General features: G+C 41.5%; 2 protein-coding genes across 3 annotated transcripts in view; one reads left to right on the forward strand and one right to left on the reverse strand.

The window, feature by feature from the left end:
* Nucleotides 1-6886: 6886 nt before the first annotated feature.
* Nucleotides 6887-13720, forward strand: SLC46A2 (solute carrier family 46 member 2). 2 transcript variants are annotated; one of them, XM_021525055.4, is made up of 4 exons: nt 6900-8361; nt 9897-9980; nt 11585-11741; nt 13083-13720. In XM_021525055.4, the coding sequence occupies exons 1-4, from the start codon at nt 7305-7307 to the stop codon at nt 13138-13140; spliced, it is 1356 nt and encodes a 451-aa protein (XP_021380730.3). In that variant the 5' UTR covers nt 6900-7304; the 3' UTR covers nt 13141-13720. The 2 variants fall into 2 exon arrangements, with proteins under 2 accessions (XP_085424084.1, XP_021380730.3); XM_085567958.1 differs by lacking the exon at nt 9897-9980 and having other exon boundaries at nt 6887-8361.
* A 730-nt stretch (nt 13721-14450) lies between these two features.
* The window catches only part of SNX30 (sorting nexin family member 30), a 49101-nt gene continuing 35920 nt past the window's right edge, over nt 14451-27631 (reverse strand). Inside the window, exons 7-9 of the mRNA XM_021525038.4 lie at nt 27009-27095; nt 21501-21653; nt 14451-19367 (exon numbers count right to left, since the gene is read on the reverse strand). Coding sequence (XP_021380713.2) covers nt 19308-19367; nt 21501-21653; nt 27009-27095 — 300 coding nt within the window. The 3' untranslated portion in view covers nt 14451-19307. The remainder of the gene's footprint in view (nt 19368-21500; nt 21654-27008; nt 27096-27631) is intronic.

Below are 27631 nucleotides of genomic sequence, written 5' to 3' on the forward strand. Positions count from 1 at the left end.
CCCTTGGAAAGTGGTGGTGTGGAAGTACATCACATGTGGCAGTGAGAAGCATGGTCCCACATCCCCACTCAACATCCTGGCCCTGCAGCAGCAAAGAGACCCCATCTACAGCAGAGCAAGGAGACCACAGTCCTCTGGCGGGCACATGATATGACCCTCAGCTGTGTCCTGTTGGTCTTCAGCAAACAAGAGTGTCTCAGCTCCTGCAATGACTGGTGTTAGCAGTCTTTCGGGAGGTGAGTATAGCTGGCAGTCCTTTCAACAGCATCACTGGTTCTAGGCTGGTGACCAAGGTACAAAGCCATGCTGAAATGGGTAAAGTGGCTGGGAGATGTCTCCCTATTGCCCACATGCAGTTAAACAGGAGCTTTGAAACCATTGCCCAGAAAGGCAGAGGTTGTAGTGGGAAAAAGCACTGCTGCTCTCAGCTAGTATGGCCATTTCAGCATCTACACTATGGGGTATAAATAAAAAGTTTTAGTTCAGGGAAGCCTTGAATACTCCACTGTGCTGAATGAAGCATTGAGGAAACAGCAAACACCAGTAACAGCTGTGGTTTTGCCACTCAGTTTAAAATTTACATTTATGTATATATGTTTATTTATATTTACCTGTGCTTGTTATACACTGAAGAAATGCAGCCTGTAAAAAGTTAGCAGCAGCAACATGGCTGGAAAACTTCCTGGACTTTCTTGCTTCCCTAGTGCCCTTTACCCAGTACCCCTCTTCAACTCCAAAATTTCCTGCAGATACAACAGAATCCTGCAAAGAAACGAGAAGAGGTGAAGTATTTAGGTCCCTAGAATGTCTTTTTCAATATCTTTTTTATACATGTACTGGAGCCTTAAGAATAAACAAAATCTACTAAGGCTGTTATATCATTAGCAGCCTGGAAGGATGCTAGCTAATATTCTCCAAAGTAGGAGGCACTGTCTATGTGAGCTTTCTTCAGAATCTGGAGCACTTTGATGAAGAGCTGTGGGGCTGGGGAGCTCCAGACACATCTTCTCTGTGTTTCGAGTGGTGGTGACACCTCTGCATGGGTTGCAGAGCCTCAAAAGGCCTTACTGTTTTCCAGGTAAGGCTTCTCTAGCACCAGGACTGCAGTTTGCCCACCCAGGCACAATTCTGCTCTCTTGTCTGAAGATTACCATTGGTGCCATTTTTCACTTGTGCCCTGAAGCAAAATGAGAAGGGATATCTTCTCCATAGCCTCCTAGCCATCCTCATGGAGGATGCTGGTGCCTTTCCCTTCTGTCTCAGGGACCTCTCCACCCTGCCAGCTCAAAACAAGCTGGATAATTAGCCAGGTGTGGCTATGGCACATGTTATAAACAGGGTTATCCCTATTATTTGCTGCGCCTTGTTGCACAAGTTGTCCAGAAATCCTCAGCTGGCATTGGAGTCTGTTTGCAATGAAGACAGTGATAGGCACTGCCATGCAAGCTTATAGCCCAAAACCACCTGTGGGTGGGATCTGCATTCACCACCACCTGTGTGAGTGGCCTACAGGGGTTCAGATGGTGCTCTGTAATCAAGGAGAACTTGTTAATGAGTTTCCATGTTTTTTATTTCCGAGCTGCTGAGGTTGAGTGAACACACCCCACGTGAAGAACGTGAGGAGCTGCTGTCTGCTGCATGGAAAAAAGGGTGCTAAGGCTTAGAAAGGTCACTGGACTGTGCCACAATATCTGCAGCTTTTGGGTTGTGTATGCCATTTCTTGGTTTTTGCTTTTCTTTTCAACAAATGACTGAATGTGTTTGACAGAATGTTCTGCATAAAACAGTGCAAAAAAAAAAAATCAAAAATCTAAATTACTAAAATGATAGCCAATTTCTGTACTGAGGACACAGCCCAGCAGAGTAAACAGAGAGAGGCTGTGAGGAGTGAGTTGCCATCTGTCTGCTCAAAGTGTCTGGGGTATCACTGAGATCTTACTGCAAGTGATGACTTCAGAGTTAACTTTACCTGCCTGGTAAAGAGAAATTTAGCCAGGCAAGGAGCTAGTTTGAGATTTGTCTGGTCAAAACAAATGTATTACCAGACCAGGGTGTCTCCAGAAGATTTAAAGAAATATATACCTTCTCTCCTCTCCAGAAAATCCGCTATGCTTTGCACAAAGCAGAAATGCAGAGCCTGTATCTTTATGTATTATGATGCTTTTCATGGTCTCTACCTCTCAGCCAGGAAAATGGGGTGGATTCATCCCTTTTTTTCCCCTTTTGTCCTGATGTCCTCTGCTAGCTACTCTTACTTCTTGTAGAGTCTCAGACTTATGGAGAGATATACATTTCCTCTAATTGTACCTGGCTAGGGCTGAGTTATTTAGCAAAGGTCCTATCAGACCAGAAAAATCAGAGCCTCTCTTTCCTTTGCACTCCTTTTCACCTTTCTTCCCCTCACTTCTAAGGATAGGTGATTTACTATTGCCAAAAAGTTTTCCAGAACTAAATGGAAAATGAAATATGAAGTAGACCTGGAAAATTATTTCAAAATAGCTTTAGAGAGAACTTAGGAAGGTGAGAGAAATCTGTGGGTTTGAACCAAGTTTTTATACATTAATGACTATAGTTCATTCAGCAGTGAAATTTTTTAATAATCGTGTTTTTGCTATAGCTATGTCATGTTTTTAGACTATCCACAATTACGCAAGATTGGATTGCCTAAGCTGTAGGGCTAGGGCAGTTTATTTCATCCTTTTTCAAGGCCATTGCTGCCTGCACACTCTTAATATTTGCAGTGCTTCTGTTCCAAACACATATATACCTTGGCAACAATTTAAAAAAAGGCATGAATATAAATGCAAAGAAGGATGTGCACATACAAAAACAACTTAATTTAGTGTGAGGATTATCTGGGGCTTATCTAAGAGTGACAGCAGGATTTGTTCTGTGGTCCAGCTGATTAGGCAGACACCAGGTACTGCAAGAAGCATTTTTTCCTGCTTCCATATAGAGGACTAATGTTAAGGCATACAATTAGCTGTCAGGACTATTAATTGCCCAGATTTCTCAAGCTAAAGGGGAAAAGGTCAACTCAGCAAAAAGCATCTGTCAAAGGATGGTGTGTTTTTATTTCCAGCAAGGAATAGGCCCACGGCAGACTCCAACAAGGTAAGCAGAAAATTCTGAATGGAGAAAAATAGAGAAAACCATGATAACTGGTGGTGAACACAAGGGAACATAGGTGTCTGGTGCTGCTTGGTCAGCCGGTGACCATCCTGAAGGAAAACTGGACAGTGCTGCCATTCACAGCTCCTTGCTGCTCTTCTGTGTTGTTCTGAAAGTGGTGGTGAAGCAGTGGAGAGTGACAGCCTTTTCCAAAGCTCGGCTGGCAGACCTTCCTACCCTTGTGGGGGTCACCCCTCCCCTTCATGCTTCATGCCAGTCTACCCCATGAGGTCTCTCCATGGAGAAAATCCCTCCTCCAGTCTTTTTGTAGCCTGAACACCACCCTGGACTTTGCTCACCCTCAAGGCAAGGGGGAAAAGGTCCCTATGAGCTCTTACTGCCCGTGGCCTGGGCTTCCTTTTCCTCCCAGGAGAAGCAGAGGAGAGCAGATGTCTCCATAGATGATCCCAACCTGTCTGATGGTGCTGCAACTCCCAAGTGCCAGACTGCTGGCCCAGAGGTCTCAGTGTCTGAGGCATCTCTAGGTGCACCTGTAAGGCCCTGTATTTTACTGCAGTAATAATGTACTGACACCAGCCCTCCAAGTTCCCAAACAACTTTGATGTTGTTTCTCAGAGCCACAAAACAAGGCTGTTGGATATTTTTTTTTACATAGTCCAGTCATTAGCTTCCACTATCAGTGCTCTGGATCCAGCAAGACAGCTGCCTTGGATTAGAATGCCAAATTCCTGTGCCCCTGGCTTTCCACACAGGTCCCATTTTCCCTCTATCTCCCCCATCCCTGTGAGCAGAACCACACACCTTGTGGGGACAGAGGCTATATATAATTAGATGATAGCCACAAAGGAAGCCAGTTTCCCAAACCACAGAATGCTTTGGTCATTTATGAAGAATTTTCCAAGGAAAAACCAGCCATCACTAAAACAGCTGCTTCTCCCCAGTGTTTTCAACCAGCTCTCCCTCACTCTGGGGCTGTAATGGGGCTGCAGCTCCATTCAAAATAAGACCCAGGCAATTTATTGTTCCTAGTCATGTTTCTGCACTTTACCACTGCCACAAAGCCACAGCGGAAAGGATGATCTGTACATACCAAGTAGGAAGAGGAGGAGTTAGAGCTGATTTAGCACCTCGGTGGCAAAATGCCTTTCGAGACAGGGACTGTAAATCACACATCCCATTAGCAGGCTTAGGGGAGAGAGATGAAGAGGGCTTACTTGCCCACATTGGATTGCAGTCCTGTATGTCAAAAGGACCTTTTCAGATAAGGAATGCTGAAGATCAAGTTCCGGAATGCTGAAGTTCAAGTTCCAGAATGCTGGGACTTGCATAGCCCAGGTCCCCCAGCACCCTGAAACCCCTACGGCAACTCTTGTTCAGAAAGACAAAGTGATGGAATTTCCATAAGTGGTTTGAAGAAAAAAGAAACAACAATACTGCATAGGAATGTAAAACATCACCACCGAGAAACAACTCTGGTTTGGCCAAATTGACAAACTGAAGAGCTGATGGAACATGTGCTGACTCTGCCTCTAGTGGGCCTCCAGACAAGATCACTCTAGAGAAAAATGACCTAAAAGAGTGTGGTCCTTCTCCAGCAGGCTACACCATTTTATTTGTGTTGTTAAGATAGTCTCTGATTCTGTAGGTACATTTTTCTTAAATATCAAGGGCCACTCTCTTAAGGCTCCACCTTATGGTGCATGAATATATCTTAAAGCAGATGCAAATGTTTCTATAAATACTAGTAATTTAAGAACTAGTAATATAAGAACAGGAGCCTCTGAAAAATTACTAGATAATAGTAATTTTGAATATTTTGTAGCATCAAATTTATATGGGATTTGTGAAAATTGTTGTGCAGTAGTAAATATTTTGGAGCCTGAGCTAAACTCTTACTTTAGCACTTACTGTTTTGCAATTACTGACATGGAAATATACCCTTCCATGAGAACTAGTTCTAAAAGGTACATTTAATGTCAGTCAATACACAGAATATCCTGGAGATATAGACATAATTAATGAGATCACTAGTCATATTTAGCACAGTTCATTAACTATCTAGGCCTGAACAGAGCTGGCTGAACAAGCCAAGCAGTCTGTATATGCAACAAAGAGTGGAGGAAAAATATCCGTCATGTAGGAGTTGTGCAGATCTGTAGTGTCTTGAGCACAATGACTGTAACATACCTCTACACTCCAATTTGACTCCTTTGCACCAGACCCCATGTCCCAAACTGAAGCTTGAATGGGGCAAGTAATTTATCTCTCCCTGTAATTCTGGTGGGAGACATGAGGCTTCCCGGATGAAGTAAGATGTGGCAATTCCTTTGCTTGCTTTTGTTGCTTAAACTGTCACAGGTCACAGGCTGATGCTTTGGGGTTTTCAGTAAGGCTGTCTGGAATTTCTGTTCTCTGGAAATATTTTGGGGTTTGCAGAACAAAAACTGTCCCACGTCTCAATAAAAGCTGAAGAAACTAAACACCTTTTGCAGCTAATCTGGGGAAAAGAAAAAATGCACTGTTAGAACAACACATAAAATTTAGAGCTGGCTAAGAGTCTTCTGGTCTAACAAAAATCTCTCTCATGAAGGTGGAATTTTCTACAGCAAATCATTCTAGTGGACAGTTCCCCACTCCTTTCCCTGTTAAAATCATGTATCTTTCTGTATTCAAAATATAAGCCAAAAATTATTGCACAACCAAACAGAGTGAGAAAAATAAACCCTTGAGCTGTGGCATTGAGTAAATGTCACCTGAGTCAACAAAGAGTCCAACAGATGGAGGGTTTAACGTTGTTTTTTCAAATTCATCAGTAATTTATTTTTAATGTAATGACCATAAATCTTCCTAGGACAGATTGTTATTCAGCCTGTTGTGATTCATTAAACCAGTACAGAATGAGATCATTATCATTTAAGTTAGCATTTCTGAAACTACCAAATATCCTGCAAGTACTTCCTGCAGCTGGGACTGCAAGCACTGTCCTTGGAGCTGGCAGTCTGCTTGCACCAAATCCTGGTCCAAGAGCTTCTTGTGCCTCTGGCTAGCAGCACTGCTGTGCCCACGGGGCCCTTGGAGTGGGTCGCTCTACCTGCCCCTCAGGCAGCAGCAAAATTGGAAACTGACTTCAAGCTGCAAGGTTTGAGAGTCTGTGGAAATAAGCACCTGCAGAGATACACAGCCATCTCCCTGAGGAGCTAGGGCTGGAAAACTCTTCTCCAGAGGTGGACTCTCACCCACCTCAGCCTGCAGGTGAGCTGGCTGATTACTGGGACACAGTGGTCATGGATGCCTCTCAGTAAATTTCCTCCTCTTGCAAATTCCCACATTGTAAAGCCAAAGGATGAAGCAAAGCACAGTGGCAGCCACAGGAGACAGGTTACCAGAAACAGACCTTTTCTCTTTTAATTTCTTTTTCGTGTAATTTCCTGAGTGCATTATTGAAACAATGACATAAGGGGCATGATGCAGCAACAGGGAAGACAGAATCAGGTAAAAGAGAAAGAGACAATGAGATATTTGTGTAGAAAAAAGAAAAATTCACTGGCAGTAAAGGGGAATTCACAAATTACCTGATAAAAGGCACATAGCCATTCCCTGCCCCCTCTGCCCCCACAACCACTCTGAGAGTTCTCTGACACATGAAGGATACAAAAAAAAAAAAAACAAAAAAAAAAAAAAAAAAAACAAAACAAACAAACAAAAAAAAACAAAACAAAAAAAAAAATCACCACCCAACAAGTCAACAAACAAACAACAAACCACCACCCCAAATTACAGTAACTACTTGATCAGGGCATTTTCACTTCCTACTCTGTGAGAAATTCCACGGGTCATCTGACCTCTGTTGAAACTACACCAGGAAGAAGAGCAGCAGCAGTCGACACGTGCAGGGCGTTCTCTGTCTGCACAAAAGCCTCCCATGTGTGAGCCAGAGCTCAGAGCAGCGCAGGGGTGTGCAGGTGTGTGTACACATAGCAAGGTGAGCTGCAAATATCCTGCCAGCCAGGTCATCTCTTGCACAACTCTCTGGTCCTGTGCAGCCCGGCAGACCTTTCGCTGCTTGTTTCTAAACATGCCTCCAGAGCTTCTGAGGAGCTGTTTCCTTACGTGCTGTTTCCTCAAATGCTGCTGAAAGCAGCTCTCTCCAAGAAGAGGCGGTGGCTAGCAGCATGGTGGGAATAATGGCAATGAGGACGTGGATTGAGCCAGTGGTTGCAGGTTCCCAAGTGGCCAGTGCCTTCTACGACACAGCACTGCTGCTGGTAGTGAAGAACTACTACAACCAGACCAACAGCACTGCTCCCTCCCACATCCTGGAAGATGCTCAGCAGAAGGCTGTATCTAATTTTTATATCATCTACAACCTAGTTCTGGGCTTGAGCCCGCTGGTGTCAGCCTATGGCTTGTCCAAGCTGGGGGACAGGATACATCGCAAGATCCCCATCTGCTTCCCTCTTCTTGGTTATTTGGGCTCCAAAACTCTCCTGCTTCTCCTGATTCTGCTGGGCTGGCCAGTGGAGGTGATGTATGGGGCTGCTGCCATCAATGGGCTGACAGGCGGCTTCACCACGCTTTGGGCAGGCATCATGGCTCTGGGATCCCTGCAGTCCTCTGAAAGCAAGAGGTCTCTGCGGCTCATTGTTATTGAACTGGTGTACGGCCTCGCAGGCTTTCTGGGAAGCATGGCATCTGGCTACCTCTTTGTTGGCTTCAGTGACCGCTATCGAGAAGGCACCGTGCTGGTGTGTTGCAGCATTGTTTGCTATGCCTTCTGTCTCCTCTACAGCATTTTTGTCCTCACAGTCCCCAAGCCAGCTTCCTGCCCAGCCAAAGCCAAGAGTGCAGAGGAGGTGGGTGGTCAGCTACCAGAAGCAGTGGTAGGAGGGAGTTCCCAGCCTTCAGAGAGCAGCATCTCCACTCCAGTGTCACCCTCAAAACTCATCATCATCCTGCTGTTTGTGGCAGCAATCCTCTATGACCTGGCTGTGGTTGGTGCAATGAATGTACTCCCACTGTTCTTGCTCAGGGAACCTTTAAGTTGGAATGCTGTGGAGATTGGCCACGGCAATGCTGCTGGGTATGTGATCTTCATTACCAGTTTCCTAGGGGTACTTGTGTTCTCCAGATATCTGAGGGATATTACCATGATCATGATTGGAGTAGCATCATTCAGCGCTGGCATTCTCATCATGGCCTTCGTGAAGTGGACGTTTCTATTCTACATTGGTGAGTTGAAGAATTACTTATGTGAGCAAATACATTCTGAGAAAGGGGTGTTTCAACATCACAGAAAGAGCTTTTTGCTTTGCTTTGTGACAAATTTGCAAGCAGGGAGTTAGGCAGATAATCACATGAGCAATTTGCAAGAAAGTATTCTTATTCCTCTTTTCCCCCCATCTCCCTTAGTACTCTTAAGACTCAGCACTCTACAATATGCAGAGGAGGCATACACCTCTGCCAAGTATTAGTTTAAGGCTCATTGACTTGTAATTCATCAGCTGGTCACAGACCAGATCTGAGCAGAACAGTGTTCACACACTGATCAACTGGGAATTGTTGCTGACTCCCTGTGCGAGTAGGACTGCACCACCGCAGCAATAGGAAGCACTTGCTTCCTCTGAGGCAAGGCTTAAGGCTACAACAGAAGCAAAATGGCAAAGGCTTCCTATTGTGTGAATGTCTTAAGATGTGATTCATTTTTGCCATATGAAGGCACTTACAGCTGATGGGAAACTTAATGAACCATTGGAGCTGTAAAGTATCACAATAATGTAGTTTACAAATCTCACACTAAGGGACAGGTAACAATAGATGGGGCAGCATCCCATGATAAAGGAAGGCAAGCTTACTTTTGGGAGCTAACCTCTGATGAAAAACAAAATCCAAGAACTGCATTCGTTGTGCCAGAGCTATCTCACAGAGTATCATCTATTGCATGGCTTTAAGGTTTTGCTTCTCAAAGTGAGAAAGACACTGGAGATAAATGTCCTAAAGTGATTTTTCTGACTGTCCCTGCAGGAATGGGAAATTGAAAATTAAACAAAGTTGTTCTAAAGGGAAAGATGATAGGATAGGATATTGTATTTGCATACTAAGCCAAACACTGAATGAAAATTTTAAGATACTTTATTTAACCAATCAAGCTGGGGGAAAAAAGGACAAAATTAAGTTAAAAAAAAAGTTTGCTTAATAATTCAGCTCATCTTCATCCTGAAGACATGCTGCTATGCAGTGTATAAGATGCTTACTCCCTGGATTAGAGAAACACCTTGGTACACTAGACATGGACCATGTCTTCACTGAGGCTGGTTCTGCTGACAGGAAAGTAATTTGAGCTCCCTATAAATTTTCACAGTCAAGACAGGCTAGAATACTGCAAGCCAGAAGCATCAGGATACAAGACAGATGTAGTGTTATAAAAGTACTGTTCCTGTCAAGGCTGTGTAGCACAGGGGGGCTCTCTGCATGTTAAAACTTAAATCATCATCCTCACAATTTCAGAGAGTGAGGATCCCATCTATGCTGGGATGCCTGGCTAAGAACAAGAGACCGTGTCTAGTTTGATAATGGGATAATCCAAGGTTTATCTGCCTTGGATGAAGTGAGGACCCACCTCTTTTTAGTACTTTTTAGTAAGGGATGAGAAAAGGTGAAGCAAGGTGCCTGTCCAAGCCAGAGGCATGTAGTCTTCAAAAGCAGTGGTTGTGTTGGGTCACACAGTTATCAGTTTTGGTGGTAACTCAAAATTCATTGCATTACAGCACGAGCAGTCATGCTCTTTGCCCTCATCCCCTTACCAACCATCAGGTCCATGTTGTCCAAGCATGTTGAAGGATCATCCTATGGTGAGTATTTTGGTTACCTTGCCAACTAAAACCCCCTGAAATCCCTTTATTCAGCCTAGAGCCCTATGAGAAAGGTAAGTTATTGCTGCAATATGTGCTTTGTGTATTAATACCAGAACAAATGATACTACAAACAGGAAGGGAGAAGCAGAGAAACTTGCTGGACAAGATTCTCACATCCAATCTTCTTGTACTTGGTTGCATCATCATCTATTGACAGAATTCTCAGCACATACTTCAAAATATTACAGTCAGTGCATAGTTCAAAGGTGGGGAAAATAGCTGAGATGCTGCTCAAAAACACAGTACTGCAGGGAAAAGCAAGAAAACCAGGACATTCAGCTGAAGCACTGTTATATTCACACCATTTATATCTGGTTTCTTCAGTTTTGGGAAGGATGGATTATTTTCATCTTTTTTTTCAGTTGTACTCTCTAAATATTTCTTCAGGTGTTTGGCAGTTTGTTCCTGTCACACCTGACTTAACTACTAAGAGTAACTTTTGCATAAAAATTGACCCTTCTTGGAACAGCAGCTGGAATTCTTTTCCATTAAAATACGCATTACAAATTAGTAAAATGTATTCTACAGCAGCATATTGAGGCCTACCATTTTTACCCCAATGAGCTTGATTTAGACACAAGATACAGGACTGGCCATTCATTTAAACAGCACCACAGGCCCACAACTGCTCATTAACTCCTCCAAACATGTTTCCTCTGCATCCTTCACATCCTTTTCCCTTCTGCCATATGAACACGACAGTTCTCTGTCACCAGTTCATTCCTATGCTTGTGCTCCCTCAACATCCAGTGTAGGAAAATCATCAACCTGCCACAAACAGCACAGCTCACACCCCAAATTAATCATTATAAATCAAATGTTTTTAACCTCCTCCTTGAGCCATACAGGCTGCATATGATGACAGTGACAGTCCTACCTCAAGTAGGACCCTGCAGCAGAGCAGCATTTGCTCTCTGGTTGCAGTTTCATCTCCTGTTGCTGAGTGAATGCAGAAAGCACCCAGGACAGCAGGCTCAGCACACAGCCCTTACCTTGCCCCCAGACTGCAAGTCCCAGCTGGGCTGGGTTATTTCCCTTTCACCCATTTACCATATCAGAAACCCTTCAATGAAGAGTGCTTTCAACTAGAATTCAGTTTCTGCCACATGAAATATCATACAAATAACATACACATCCACATTCCAGGCATTATTCTAATTTCAATCCTGTGAACCACTTTTCAGGCTTAGGCCAGAAGCAGACACTAACTAAAATTTCTCCTGTCCTGAAAATGTCAGGTCTAGACTATTTTTCTACTTCTAGGAAAAGGAGCACTTATTGACCAGTTTATTGCTGCTCCTACAAGCAGGTACCTTTCTATGTAGACTGTTTAGGCAGATAGTTTTCCAGTTGAATCTTTTGTTTGACACTTAAAAGAAGGAAAAATAGTTTAATTGTGGTCTGGAACTGAAGCAGATACAAGCTCATGCCATCTGGTGTTAGTGGAGCAATGACTACACAATTGTGATCCTAGATTTGTCAGGGAGATACTACAGCTGGATTGTTAATCTCCAGCAATAAATTATGTTCTTGTCTTACAGGTAAGGTGTTTGTTCTGCTGCAGCTGTCTTTAGTAACCACGGGAGTAGTGACATCTACAGTCTACAACAAGATCTATCAAAACACACTGGACTGGTACAGTGGCTTCTGCTTCATTTTGTCTTTCCTAGTTGGCTGCCTGAGTCTCCTACCTTTAAGGTAAGAAATGGGAAAGATTTTGTGCAAAAAGACATATTGTATTTTCTCTGTACTTCCTGCTTCTAGGTCTAAAGTATATAATATAGATAGGAAATAATTTTAAAAAGAAAACAACCCCCCCCTCCCCCACCAACTGAATTTTTTTAAAAAGGGGAAAAAACAAAGAAACTTTCAGAAATGACAATTTAACAGCTAAAAATTCCAGGGGACAAAGCATTCGCACAAATATAAGTGTTTGGTATTGTGAAAATAGTAGTAAGTAGAATGAAGGAATAACCCTACACAAAGTAAAATGTTTTTTTAAAATCCCATTATATGTTACGTAACCATTGAGAGAGAAAAGAACAATATGAGTCTCCCTCAAATGTTTCAATGAGAAATCATTACCACAGTGAAGGAAAAAGTTACTTTCCTGGTCCATTGAATTTGCCCAACTGTACCACCATGGAGTGACTGAGAGGTACAATTTCAGAAAGAACTTTTAAGCACAAAAACTGCTTAATTTGAAGAGAGAAAGCTGTAACAACCCCTCCATCTACTTTTACAGAATTTTTTAAGGATCTCCCTCCAAATCTCACTTTGTCAATTAGAGCCTCCCCAAGACTCTCTAGTTTGTTGCTTTACTAGAAACAGCAAGATTCTTTCTGTATTAAGTGAACTGTGATAATGTCAATATTTAATCCATGTAACAACAGTCCTTACATTCAGATATAAGTCACATATTGGATAGGCTAATGCCTCATTCTAGGCAAAATTCTTGCCTAGCTCTGCTGTAGTTTAATCAAAATACAGTAGTACAAAGTCTAAAAGCACTATGTATACTGACTTTGGCTGCACCACCTAGAGGACAAAAGCAACACTAAGGAAAGCTCGTCTACCACCGCCTCTGTTTTATTCAGAGCACCAAAGGTCTTCCAGGCCTTTGAATGCATTTGACAATCAGTGTCTTCAGGACTATAAGTGTGGGGAATGCTACTTCCTACTCATCATGTCCCTGTCTCTGCTTTCTTCCTCAGATCTTCCAGTCATGGAGGACTTGTTTCTTATATGAAACCCTCGTTTTAACAGGGGTCACAGCTAGCTACTCAAATCCTTTTTAATACAGGCTCCAAATAAAAGTATCATTACCAGTACAAACACGGGTTATTAAAGGATGACAGATGGTGCCAATGTCATTGCACAGAAGAGAGGATGGCAGACCATTAAGACGAATGCCATTAGCACTCAGCCAGCTCCAGATACCCTGGCAAAGTTTAAGACATAGATGTGGAAAGAGCAGACTGCAGTTTGAGAAGGTAGTTTGCTAATTCTTACTATCTGCATTTTTTATTGTCTTTACAGCTTTGTGGCCATCAAACAATGGTCAACCACTGGCTCCCTTGAGATTCTGACTGAGTAACAGAGGCATCTTCTGGTTGTTATCATTAGTCCCTACCAACACAACAGGATACATAGCATTTGTATTTCCACTTCACAACATGTCACAACCTCCCAGCTACTAAGCTTGCCCAGGAAGAGATGTTTGCTTTGTTATTTCTGCAGGATGCACACCATCCTGCAGGGTCTGTGTATAAGCTATTGCAGTCCAGCAGTCCTCAGAACATTCTGTTCTTTGTTATGCTGGTCAGCAATACCAAAGAGGCACAAGGATATAGGCTAGAAATGAAAATGACATTTCTAGACATATTGTTCAGAGTGGAAGTGGAAAGCAGAGGATTGGTTTTCCATTAGCTCCTTCTTGTTTGTTCATTCAGAAATCTCAGAGCCATTCTGTGACTTTGGCTGATGAAACAGGGCTGCAAGCCACATGCCATGTGCACAGGGCCATCAGCAGGACACACTGGTTCTCCACCTCCTAGAGATGCTATCAGCCCAGCCAATTAGTGTTATTTACAAGACCATTAAATAAATAACACCATAAAAATATGTAAGATTAACAGAATTTTAGTAATCCCCTATAATAAAACACTCCTGAAAGATGTTTATGTCCCTGATTTCTGGGGGAATGTCCCACTGTCCCTGGACTGAGCTCCTGCAAGGACTAAGACTCAAGAGCTAACGCTGATGTTTAAACTCACACCACCACATTGTGCTACTCTTGTCATAGGTAAGTGCAGCACACAGCTCCTACAGGATTTATGGAGGTGTAGGGACACTGATACCATGTAGTTGTTACCTCAGCTTTAATCTAGGTTGGAAAGGAACCTCATACAATGCAGCAATTAGCATGAGATGATGTCACATAAACCCAAACGTGTCAAAAGTGTGACATGTCTCACAAGGATGTGTCTGCTTGCATGCTAATTGAACTAAGAAGGGTTAAGCGGCTTCCAAGGTCCAGGACTAAGTAAAGGGAAGTTAAAAGCCCTTAAATAACTGAACTAATCTGGAGGCAAATCAGGCAGCTTCAGTTTGAGACAGGGGTATAGCAAGCAGAAGTTGGTTCATCACTACACAATCCCTTCCTTTGAGGAAGTTGCTGTCACCCTGCCTCCCACGCCTGTCCCCTGCTCCCCCCCCCGCCACCCCCGCCAATATCCCTCAGCTCCTTCAATTTCAGTACCAGAAGTAATGCAACAACAGGTCAGATGACTTCTATTTAGATCAACTTTCTATTTAGATCAACTGTGGAAGATTTTAGGGGAAGGGTATTTCTGCAGTAAGATAGTGAGCTGCTTAGCAGAATAAGCACACACATAATTTCACCAGTGAAGACTGCAAAAAAATGAAACTTTATTCTAAGTAAAGGAATAATCTTTCAATACATTTATTGGTCCATTCCATTAAATTAATTGAGGTAAACAAATGCTGCATTTTAAAAAAATGTACACAGTAATAGAGAATTACAAACAGTTTTACCTCAAAGCATTTTTCTCCATCAATACTAGCTCCATAGTAAACAATGCACAAAGTATATTTCAAGAGATATATGAAAGGGTATAGAAACATGCCAGCACCAGAAGGCAAGACAACATTTCCTAGCCTGCAAATCTGAACAAGAGCATAGTTGCCAGATTTGACCAAGTACAGGAAACAAAAGCCTCCTTCCCATTTTTACATCGTTTACAAGCTAATTCACACAGAGACAAATCTTTTCACAGCTTTCATTCTGTGTTTTAATGGTATGAACAGTGACTATAGTTGTGGTAAGCGGATTTATAGAGTGGAAGCAGAAGAATCTGCAAGGAACCAGCACCATTTGGTCCCCATCACTGACACCTTCAACACAGTGTGTGAAGCTCACAGCCAGCTTGCCTTCATCTGCATGGCACAACTCTCCAGACCTTAGGGAGGGACAGAGGGATACAGGCACAGAGAAGTGAGAGAAAGGACGATGCTTCCTTATTTATGTGTACTGTAGACAAAAGCCCTTTGGCTCTTATTGTAAGACTGGCCCTCAGCAACTTGTCTCCTTGTGCAGTGGGAACATTGCACAGGCCACAATGCTGCAGCTTGATCTGAAGGTATGGATCCCAGCACCTGGGTTAAGGAAACGGTTTAGCTTTAAAGCATAGGATATAAAGACCTTCAAAGTAGTCTAGGACAGTGACTAGCCTTGTCTTAGCATGCCATTTACATAAGGGTGATCTACTTACACTTCTTTGGAAAGCTCATTATTATTAGCAAATTTATTGTGTTTTAGGTATGCAACCTTAAAACTTGTCCAGTTCATTACGAAGTACTTCTACAAGTCAGATACTTCATCAAGATTTTCAAGTGCTAAGCACAGAAATAAGCACTGCCGTTTTAGTTCGTAAATTGGTTCAACAGCGCTCCCAAAAAGTTTTAAATGCCACATTCAGTCTGACAGAAGGCAAGTTTATTCCTGTGATTCCCAGTTTTACTTCACAAGAGGAAAAAAAAAGTTCAACAAGTAGTAGCAACTTGCCTGTCTTTAAAAAAAAGTCCTGATTTTCCCTATGTATTGTTGTAATAAAAGTTAACAGACCCAAGGAAAGAATGTTCTACCTTCAGAATTAAGATGATAGAACATCTAATGAGCTAATTTAGTCTATACAATTTTTTTCAGTAGTAATCAGGACAAGGATTTTCAACAGTCTGCAACAATAATCATAAGGATATCCAGTTAAATTGTGCAAGTTTTAACAAAAGCATAGCTCCTCTTAATATAATGAACAGTCCCTGCTATCTGGGAAAGAATTCTTTTGTACCCATGCATCTGCAGGACTGACACCTGAAGAAATAAGTGTCATGAACAGACTATACAGAGCCACTGCTTCAAGGCTACTACACAGTGCCTCCACAGAACTGTCTTTGCCACTCATGCTTTGTTTCTATCAGTTATGCCACTATTTTATCCTTAGCACAAATTTTCGTGCAGCAAAAATCCAAGCAGATTTCAGTGAAGAATACTTTATTCTTTAATACAACTCACAACAAAACTGTTTGTGTCTTTATAGCTACACATATTACCTTTTCATTTTTCAGTGTATACCTGAAAAAGCCATGATGTTTTGACATCTATGTTTATTGCAAGATTTAGAACCTGATAAAGGTATACATGAACAATGCATGGTTCATTACTGAGCATAGAAACAAGATCTCAGTGCCTGCTTCATTGTGCTGGTGCCACTTAAGAGAAGAAACAAACACCACAGAAGCTATACAGAAGTAACTGGGCAGCAGTGAATTATGCATCCGCTGAGAGGGCCCTGCCCTAGCTATGGATTATGGGGAAAACTGGGCTGATTTAAGGACTGCTGAAAGAACCACATGTTAAATAGGCTCATAAAAAGGGCACCAGCTACTTTTGGTGTCATTTTGGTGCACATGCAGAGAGAGTCATCATCAGTGACTTAACACTCAACAAGTCACTCAAAGATGAAGCTCTTGCACTATTCCTTTTTCTCTTTACCAACATCTTCTGTTTCTCTCATGGAAGTGTGGACCAAAGTAAAGACTTATATTCTATAAGGATTACAGGATAACATATTAAGAGTTTCACTGTCATTTCAGGACTCAAATCTCCTTATAACAGCAGTTATGTGATACAAGTGTCACTCTGCAGGAATCCTACAGGAGTTTCCTGTAACTTTTGTAGTTTTCTTGACTAGCATGGCTGCCTCAAACATCACAGTTGGAATCCTCCCCACAGCCTCTCCCTCAGTTACCTTGTGATTTACAACAGGTCTTCATAAGAACAGACCACTCCACAGCCTGTAAGAACTGAAACCCACCTATGCACACCCTTATTACACTGCAGCAATTCTGGCAGAGAACTTCTCCTTTGAATGTCAAGTTTTACTTCCCTTGTAAGAGCTCAAGAAGTTTTGGTCCTGATCACATAAGTTATCTCGATCTTCAGCAGTTCCAGCCTCAACAGTTACATGCTGATTTGAACTTCACTTGGTACTCTCCACTGTCCATTATGCTTCTCATGACCAGCTGTGATGTTAATTGCTGAATTCTTCAGAAGAAACACCCACTTCAGTTTGACATAAAGCAAAGTAGGAAGTCCCTTAGTGTTGTAAGGCATCAGATGAAACTACCTGTAGGAAAAAAAATTGCCATTCTTTCTACTCATCTTGTGCTGTTTAATAAGATGGTGGGAAGACTGGGAAATATATTTTGCTTGAGATCCAGTGATGTTGTAGAATCAACTACAAAATTCCATTTATTCCATTTTCCTTTTGAATTCAAAAAGCATGTTGATCTTTCTTTGTGGAAAACAGGGAAGACTGTAACCCTGACTGTTAGACACTATGCAAGTGCTTATTCTAGATTGCTTCAAGATGATCTGCTTAAGTACTTCCCCTGAACAAGAGAAGTCTGTGATTCTCAATCTAACAGTAATTTAAACCAGAGTTCTCATTTACACCAAAAAGTGCATATTGACAAACTGATCTTAAAACAAGAAACATAGTTTGTTTAGTACCACAGAGCTATGGTGGCCTATTTTTTATAATGTCTTATATTGTACTTCTTCAAGCAGAGAGCACCATCTCATTAACCTGACAGCTACCACAGTGCTGCAGTAACTCATCTTAGGAGTTCCATAAAGCCACCAGGCTGAGAAGGGTGGCTGCATGTTCAGTTGGTGTTTATGAAGGAATAATTTCCAAATCAGACTAGTACCTGTGGGTTGTTACAAGAGAACAGAGAAGTTGCACAAAATCAATCACTGCTCACATTCTTTGCAAGAACGTTGCCAGAGAACAAGTAATCACTCCAACTTAGCAGTAAGCACAGAGTTATTTATTGCCCTAAATCCCAGTATTACACTCATATGAGTCCCAACTCCCCTCACTAGGATGTTTAAATTACGTCAGCATTTCTAAGGCCATTAATACCAAGCAGGCATTTACTTGAGGTTGGACTGCAAGAGCAAGGACAAAAAAGGGACTTGCAGAAGCAGCTGCAATTCTAAAGGCCAACAGAAACTACTAAGAAAATAGACCTGTAACAAAAGTAGTCCTAAAAGACTTGCCATGTGGTTCAGCAGAGAGAGGTATGAACACTAGGTGTACCTAATAGGGTACCCATCTATCCCCCACCAACCCATTTAAGGCAAGTTTCACACACTCTGATGCTTGGTGGAAGGAAGCATTGGACACCTTTTGGCTGCTGCAAAGAAAGCATGGGGAAAGAAAAGAGTCCTCCTTTTACTGCAGCAGGCGTCTTAGGTGACCAAGCCTAAAGTGGCTCTATTAAAACCCATATATAAAGCATGATGTAAGAGATCTCCACCACGCAACTTCCAGAGCTAGCTTGGGAAAATTCAAGACTCATACCTCCTCCCCCATTCCCACAACCCCTGAAAGGCCACAGTCCAACTCATTCCTGCAGCTAGGCTGGTTTTGATCCCCAAGTCAGTCACAAGTACACTTCAGTCAACTGACATTACTTCATAATCACCAAGGTAAACAAAGATACTCAGTATGAACCAACAGCATGCCACACTCACAAAAACCACAGTTCATGCTTCCAGTCACCAGCTATCTGTAGCTGGTGTTGTATCGTCTATCAAGAACCAGCCCGACTCCCAGAAAGAAAAGTCTACAGAGACCATTTCATCCAGAGGGAGCAATGGGTGGTAGCAAAACAGAAAATATTCTTTCCCAGCCTTTCATTTTCCATTCAAAAAAAAAAAAAAAAAAAAGGATAAGGATTGGTTAGGGAGTACTGTATCACAGAAATAATTACGAACTGATTTTTTTTAAGCAAACAAAATAAATGGTAATAAAGATGTCATTTGGCACCTTGCAGTAGAGTTTTATTTTCACCTTTTTAGTGTTCCACTCATCAGCTCCTTCCAGACTAGAGAGGTAAATTTTATCAAGATCCCCATGCACTTTCTCTATGAACCCCAATCACTCCATAGAATAAAGAAGGAACCATTCAAGATAACTCAAAAAGATGAAACATACCCCAATTTAAACACAAAAATTGAGGAAAAAAAAATTCAAATCAGCTGGAACAGATACTCTGAAAAACTAAGTGCAGCTGTCATTTCAGTTAACTTAACAAAAAGAGTCCTCCATACAGTTCCAGTATGCCTAGTGGTACTGAGCACAGAAGTGCTAAGACTGTCCATGAAGATACTTCTTATTTGGTCTCTGGCTTGTCTTGCAATAGTGGTATAATTGACTCCCACGCCGTAAGGCACTGAAGAAAGAAAGATTTACAAAATTTAATTTGTATCAGTTCATATAATTTCTGACCAACCCTTCCAGACCAACAGCATGCAAGAAAAGTTATGTGGGTCTTTATAGATTGTTACAGAAGGGAGAAAAAAACAAAACGTCAAACAGTAAGGAAGTGTTGAATAGCTGCACCTTCCAAATAAATTCAACAAATTCAAGTTTTCCAAGGTCATTAGCTGACCCAAGCCATTAAAAATCATCAGAACACCCAGGATTTCTAAATACTAACCTAGATTTTTCTAAACTGAAGAACACCACAGCTTTCAGCTAGGCAGATGAACTGTTTTGAATAGAAATTATGTACATCTTCGGCGTGACTGTGGGTGAAGGCTGATTTGGACACAGTTGCAGTGTTACAGACTAGCTCCAGCAAACTTATTTGAAAGAAAACATGCATTTAGGGAGGTTAATTCTGAGACACAGTGTATTCCAGTATTGGCTCTGGGACTTGACTCTACTACATGGAGAACTGCTAGTGCCTGGTATACAGTGTAAGTGTAGCTTCTGGGTTATTAAAAGTCACTCCAGGCTTTAGAGTCATTTTCCCAGATACGTACACTTACTACAGTCCTTGTACTGTGTGTTGTTACTGTCTTTCAACCACATAGAGCCCAGAAGTCAAACTGGGCAAGTGCAGACTGTGGAATCCAAATTAATAAATACTGGAAATGGGCAAATTCATCAGCAGCTCTTATATCCACAACTCTTCGTTGACAGACATCCTCCTTCTAACCTTGCTGACTGTACTGCAGATGAATAGTGTACTTCTAGTTGTGTACCCTGAAGTGACTGGACACCTTCTTACCAAAAAACCTTCCTTGCTAAAAGCAAAACTAATGTACAGATCTAACAGTCAACTGCAGAGGCACTGCTGGATGTTCAGTGGAGTGTCTAATATCCCCTTCCATGGCAGTCTTAGAATTGAGAGACCAGGGTGAAGGACATTCTGTGTGAGCAGTTGTGAACAAGACAGACATTGGAAAGGGAAAAGGTACTGCATACTAATATTACATGGAGAGGTAATCTAGCAGAGGAAAAAGTTTGTGAAGTAGATGTGCAAAAATGAACAGACAAGATGAAGTATAGTTTACTAGGCAATGCATAAGCCTAGTAGTTCTAGTAGTGCTTAATATTTTATAAATATTTAATATACCTAATGGAGACTTATAAGACAGCTGGAGGAGGGCTGTCTTATAGGGCTTGTGGTGGTAGGACAAGGGACAAGTGCTTTAAACTGGAAAAGGGCAGGTTTAGATTAGACAATTAGGAAGAAATTCTTTAATTTCAGGATAAGAAAACACTGGAACACCTTGCCCAGAGAAGCTGTGGATGTTCCATCTCTGGAAGTGTTTTCAGTTCATACCGGATGGAGCTCTGAATAAACTACTCTAGTGAAAGGCATCCCTGACTCTGGCAGGAGATTGAAACTTATATGACCTCTAAGGTGCCTTCCAAACCATTCTGTGATCTATGGTATCAACCACTGCATTGGGCTGCACTGTTCTAGCACAAAGGAAAATTAGATTGGAAGCATATGCAGTTAAATGTCAAAGTCCTTTTAATTAAAAATAAAAAAATCTAACACTAAATCTCAGGTACACATGCATCAACTGAAAAAGGGCAGAGGCTAGGTGTTTTCAGGACTAGTATACAAGGCACAGAACGATGAAGGGATTAGAATAATTTATAACAGCAGATGTAATCTATATATGTGTCTGTGGATGTGCATTAACTCACGTAGTTTTGTTCAGAAAAGGCAGAATCAAGGGATTTTTCTACTGTTGTAGTATTACTAGTGTGTGCAATTCTGGGTTTTATTTCACCACTACTTCTGCTGCTCAGTAATTTGTTCAATTCAAAAGTGCAAAACAGACAAGCATGCATGATAAAATGCTGTTAAGAGTGCTGACTTGCAAAAGACCATTAGTCTTACAGAGTTCACTTGATCACAACTTCCAACTCTGACAAACAGCAGCTTCAGATGTCTAATATTCTTGTCTTCAAGACAGTGTGAAGATTTCCTGAAGAATTATCACCATTTCAGAGGAAAATAAATGACTCTTATTCCTGCCAGTACTCCAACAGTGGCACATACCTTCTCGTAGTACTGGATGTTTTTATCTGCCATCCCCATAAGTAGCTGCCTAAAGTCTTGTCTTTTGTTGTTCTGCCATCTCTCCATATCTGCTTTCAGGTCAGCATTGAAACACTCTACTCGGTCTTGACATTTCTCAACATCTGCAGGTACCTGCAAGCAAAAGAAATGAAGATTAAAACTGTCAGTAAGAGTGCTAGATTGCTGAATTAGCTCAAATCTTACTGAGCAGAACTACAGAAGAAAGGGTAAGTTCACAATCCAGTAGTTATCCTGAATCAACACAGGTATGGCTGCAGGGAAAAAGTAATGGTTCTGACCTTAAGAGAATATGAAATTGCTTAACTTGTTTGTTGTATGAGGTAGTAAGCACTTGTGCTTGTCCATCTCCACGCCTGATATAGAGGCATGGAGGAAGCACTTGCTAAAGGCACAGGAAAACCATTTGGTCTAAGTACTGAGGCTCACTTCCTAGTGCTCAAACTGAGCAACTTGGCTTCACAGCAAATGTTTTTGCTTCCCATTTACAACTGCATTAAGAATGTCCCAGTTTACACCACTGTGTATATAACAACAAATATTTAGGTTTATGAAAAAAGGTGGGTAAGACACCTTGGTATTGACAGCTGCAGAATAAAATTTCTAAGTCCTTAATTTCTAGCTTCCACTTTTAACCTTACAGGCTTCCTGTACAAAATTTAACTGCAAAGCACTCGTGATCATCAAAATGGGATGGACTCATGGACTTTTAGGTTCAACAACAGACACATAACCATGCAAAAGCAAGAAATTACATCTTGAAAGACATCCTGCTGCAAGCTGAAGTAAAGATTTAAATTAATTTTTGACAGTAGTCACTTGCCCAAGGTACACACTTTACACCAACTAAGTTGGTGTTCTTTGCTTGTGTTTTAACTAATATAATGTATACCACTAGGCAAATGCAGGAATAATTTACAAGTGTTTCCTCAAGCAGGAAAGCCAAACACCATTTTTTTCCCTTCTCATTGCTGCATGGTCCACACAGATAGGAATTCTGTAAGGACATGCAGACTAAGCCCATGAGCTCAGAAGAAGAAACTCCTGAATCCTCATAACAAAGTGAGAAATGAATTTTTGCTCTGGAAGCTGTGACTTGCACAAAGGGAAAATAAAGAATGAAGAACATTTTAAGAACTTTTGTGGTGGCTCCTCTCATACTTGCTACTTTAGTAGCTACTGAGGGGCATGAAAGAAGGAATAGGACAAACAGAAGAAGAAGCTTTTCATGGATACCTACATGAAGTTAGAGGTGGGCTACTATCTTGCAGTTTGGCAAGGTACTCAATTTAGGCAGAAGCACAATGACTGTGTTTCTGCTCCAGGACATGGATTATGGTTGATCACTTTATTACTCAGAGGTCTCATACCTATTCTTCAATAAACCAACCTGTTTCAGATCTTTATGAGCTCTTTATACTCATGGGATTTGAGTTCCCCTTTATTCACACAAATGTATTTATACTACAGGCAGCTTGGAGGTTCAGTAGACACTTTTTCTCATTGCTATGTCTGAACACCATACTTACAGCTACAGAATTCACTCTGCTGCAACTCCAAATTAAGTTCCCTCACAGGCTGCAGACAAGAACAACCAAGCCAATGACTGGAAGGTTTAGGGACACTCCCCTCAAGGCATGTATGCCTTGCATCTTAAATACTCTGCTATCTTAATGGAAAAGGCTAAGCTATCAAGAGAAATATTTATAAACTCTGGAAGCAAAACCACATAAGATTTCCCAATCCAACTAACTTAGTTTCTAAGCATTCACCAGCTCCCTGCTTCTTCTGCCAGGATCTGAAACCACAATGAAGATATGCAAAATTTTGTCCTTTGTCACAGCAACTTCTCTGGCTGGTCAGGCTCAGAGGGCTGTATGAGTTTAGAGCTACAGGGATAACCCAGTGGTCAGCAGATGGACCACGTGTGCTCTCACTAAGGAAAAACAACAACTAACACCAACTAAGTCACCAAAAACATCATGAAAGTAGTGTCTGCACATGCAGCTGTACTATCTGGGTGTGCAAATGCCTTACCTTACAAACTGCAGCTTCATGGTACATAAATTCCAACTCAGTAGTTACAACAAAATTTAAAGTTAATTAACAGCTTTTAAGCACCTTATATCAGTGCAAACTCAAATGCAAAAGATATTATATGTTTATCATCAAATTTGGGCATAAGTTGAAGCATCAAAGCTGATGCTTTTATCTGTTTTTACCAATGGAGACAATAAATACTAGCTAACAACTAAGAACCAGGAAGAAAGTAGATTGGACTCAGGGGGAATGCTACTTCTTTACTGATACCTGCTCTCAGCTACTTAATAGCTCAAACACTCCTCAAGCCACAAAACCAAAGTGACAAAAAGGACCCAGGATTGCTTTAGTCGTCAATTTCAACTGATGAGAGAGGTATACACACAGGCAAGAACTGAACATAAAGTTGTATATGATAAGATGTTCTGTGTTTGCATCTAATCATCTTCACAATGATTCTGTTCTCTTAAAATCTAAGCTTGCCTAATATATCTGTGATTTGGTGTGGTCAATTACAAATAGCATGTCCACTTTAAAACTTTTCTACATCATCATTACCAAGTAACAAATGGTCCAAAAGTAGAACAAATCCAGCATTAATTAGACAACTTATCTTTGCAGAAGATATTTCTATCTTCCTAGCTCTTGGGAAACAGTTACCTGTTACAAGGTCTTTTTTCCCCCACCTTCTACTTCAAGTTCTGCAATGCCATATTCCCATTGATCACCACACTTCAAAGCCTTGAGGTAGACAGAATAAAACAGATCATCAGAGGCAAACAACCTCACCAAAACAAAGCCACACCCATCCTTCAGTGTGCTGGTTAGATTACTGCAGAATCAGCTCCAGCATGGGTCGGAAATGAGTGAGAGGCATTTCACCACTGCACATGTTAGAAACTGAAAGGCTGAAGACTCCACACAAACCATGGTGCTACTGGTAAACACCACCTACACTGTGCTTTTGGTATATGTTGGAACTCAAAATGTCTGTCAGACATTTTTAGAGGTTCCAGGCCTTGGTCAGAAGCATTCTAGACCCTGGCAGGCAGCTGGAAACAGCTGTGATTTTGAGTTTGAGCATGAAATGAGTTACCAACTTTGGAGGTAGAACAAGCAGTCACAAAGGGTTAGATAGTATAGTAAAAGTAGTTACAAAACAGAGGGGAAAATGTTTTAGTATTGTACAGGGGGGTTTTAGCACATGTACAGGGGGGTTTTTACTTTGTACATGGGGGTCAGAAGTTCTAAGATGGAGGAAAGTGGGCTGATCCTGTCCTTCCTCTTTCTTCTTCCTTACCCCCATGTTCTTGGTGATGCTGGCACTCACAGATTGGTTTAGAGTAGAAAAGCACTTTGTAATATAGGTAGTAGGTATTGGGGGAAAACTATAAACATGTAATATGTAATATATAATATAAAAGATAGCAGCAGCCCTGGTTGAGGCGGGGAGAAGAAGAAGACACTGGACAGTGAGGGTGTCAGTGTGTGTGTGTGTCTCTGCCGGGGCCGCTGATCAAACAGCCGCAGCCCGCGAACACAATCTGTTAGATAACTCGCAATAAACTGCCTTGAGACTGAACAACAAGAGGCTGCGGAGTTTTTCTTTGGGAGCACGGGTTGGAGGAGAAATTTCACAACCACATGGGACCCCAGAGCAAGCCCGGGGTTCCCACAGGTATAAGCTTCAGCATTCTGAGCACTAGCTGCTGACAGAGAGCCACAGTAGCACTACAAGCCTACTGCACTCATAGGCCACTGAGCTCTAGGCTGTTCTCATTGCCAGAACAATCTAATGGCCTGGTGAGCTCTGTGATGCCAGACTGGGTATGTGCACAGGAGACTCAGAATGCCCTCCACTGAGATTTTTCAGTGATAGGCTTGGCTTTCAAGATCTAAACAAAGGCCTTTATTCTCTTATGGTTTCGTCTGGGATCTTTTTACATCATTCCTACCAAATCAGCAAATATGCCAAGGAAGACAAACACCATTCCACAACATGACCCTCAGTGCTTTTAGTTTCCAGCAAGTCATAGCCAAGAGACCTTGCTGAATATAAGATATTGCTGCTAGGCACAGCTCTGAGCGATCAGCTCTTACAGGTAGTGACACATCCTCCAGCTGGAAAGGTTCTGAAAACCCCAGAGATAGTATTTTGTGAACATGCAAGGAGTTCTCCACAGTTTGTTCAACTTAAGTCTTGTAAATGACACAAACTACTTACGTTAAAAAAGGGTACAAGAGCTGCCAAAACTATTCTGATACTATGGAGAGGACATGTAAGTATTCAAAAAAGTATTCTAAAAGTTATTCAAAATAATCCCTCTGAGATATGAGATCCAAAGGACTTTTAACATGTACAAGATTAGCAAAAGGCATAAATTCCACTGCATCAAGATCTTGGTACAATCAAATGCCTAAGAACTGACTTGCTGGATATGCTAAATTTAGTTCCCTCCATCCTAGATAAAACTGTTAACACCTGCTTACACAAAGCTGCATTGAGGAAGTAGAGTGTATACCACACCAGCCAGCAGAGGGGCAAGCAGTAGACCCAAATACAAGAGCACCACAAAACACGTAGTAGCTATTTGTAGATCATTAAAGACAAAAATCAGAAAAATACTTTAGCACTTCTATGCTCTCATCCTCTTCAGCTTCCTAGATTCAAAATATTATGTGAACCTTACTGTAGAGTGAACCTTACTGTATAGTAGTCATAATACTGGAAAGTTATCCATTAATTATTCACACAAATACAAGGGAAACCAAAAACCTCCAAGCAGAGGAAGGGAACAAATCCTGTTGCCATCATCAGTTAAAATTGCAGCGATTTAAGAAAAGGCTCTTGCACTCTGTTTTGTGCAGAAGCAGGTAGCAGCATAAGCATGTCAGTTCCCAGTTTTGCTTTTGCATGGTGCCCAGGCAAAACCTGTAATCCACTGACACTCGCCATCTCTGTTCAGCATCATACAGGTAGAGCACCCTAGCAGAAAGGGCAAAATAAGGAGTTTTCCACAGCCAAAACCAGTGTTCTGCAACAATACAGTTCCACAGTGCCAGGAATAGGACTTTAACTCATCTAACTGGCATACTGCTGAGTCACCAGGGACTGTTCTACCACTGCTTTGTTAACCTGTCACTGAATGGTCTAGCTAACTGCTAGCTGTTGTTGAAGTGTTACAGAGTCATCCTGCTCTGAACTGTGAGAGATCAGTAGTTCAGAAGTTGCTAGACAAGTTACATATATTCACATTTAGATCTTTATTTCACACCAGCTTGCCAACAACAAATTTCTGTTCTGCCAGAAACTGTGTATACTGCAAAGAAGCCCCCAGATCCAGGAAAAAATCAAGTTCTGCTTCTCCATTCTTTTCAGGAAGTAGTGTAAGTGCAAACTGTTTTTGTAGAGCAATTTTAAGTACTAACCTTTGGACGGTCTTCTCTTTTCAAGGCTACTGCTTCCAGTTTTGCTTCATACTCCGCTTGAACTTGGTCCCTCTTCTTCAAAACATTCTATGGGCAAGAGAAAAGAGAGCTGTGAAGGGATCCTCTTGTTCCTTCCCGCAGTCCACACAAAACACTAAAGCAATACATCTTCAGTGCCAATTAATCCCAAAGTCAGACTTCCAGATTTACTCTGTACTATTTTACAGCATTTAGGGAGTAGCTTTTAATAACAAAGAGCACTTGCTCTCCATCAACTGGCAAGGGCAGATAAAATTCAACATCTGGACAAGCTGGAGGCATGCAATATAGAAACTATCATGAAACCACTAATATAATCCTGACCAAGTAAATTTAATTAATCAGTTCACCTATTACTACCACAAAAAGGATATAAACAAAAGCTTCAAAGCTGAAAAGGACTAATGTAAACTTTCTGATATCCCCAAGCAGCACACAGACAACAGCATTGGCTAAGATACAGAAGACCATCACAGAAGGTATTACAGCTTCCTTTTCACTTGCAAAGACTCTTCAGAATCCTTTTAAGCAAGCTGTCACATTCTGGTGTTAGACTTACTAAAAAATTAACAGTTTTGCAAGAA

Source organism: Lonchura striata, chromosome Z, assembly GCF_050655825.1.
Source record: "Lonchura striata isolate lonStrDom1 chromosome Z, ASM5065582v1, whole genome shotgun sequence".
Classification (NCBI taxonomy): Eukaryota; Metazoa; Chordata; class Aves; order Passeriformes; family Estrildidae; genus Lonchura; species Lonchura striata.

Coding starts and splice junctions, on each gene's coding strand:
- SLC46A2 (XM_021525055.4), top strand. CDS start 7,305: ATGGTGGGAATAATGGCAATGAGGACGTGGATTGAGCCAGTGGTTGCA. Junction 8,362..9,896: donor GACGTTTCTATTCTACATTG/GTGAGTTGAAGA, acceptor ATTGCATTACAG/CACGAGCAGTCATGCTCTTT. Junction 9,981..11,584: donor TGTTGAAGGATCATCCTATG/GTGAGTATTTTG, acceptor CTTGTCTTACAG/GTAAGGTGTTTGTTCTGCTG.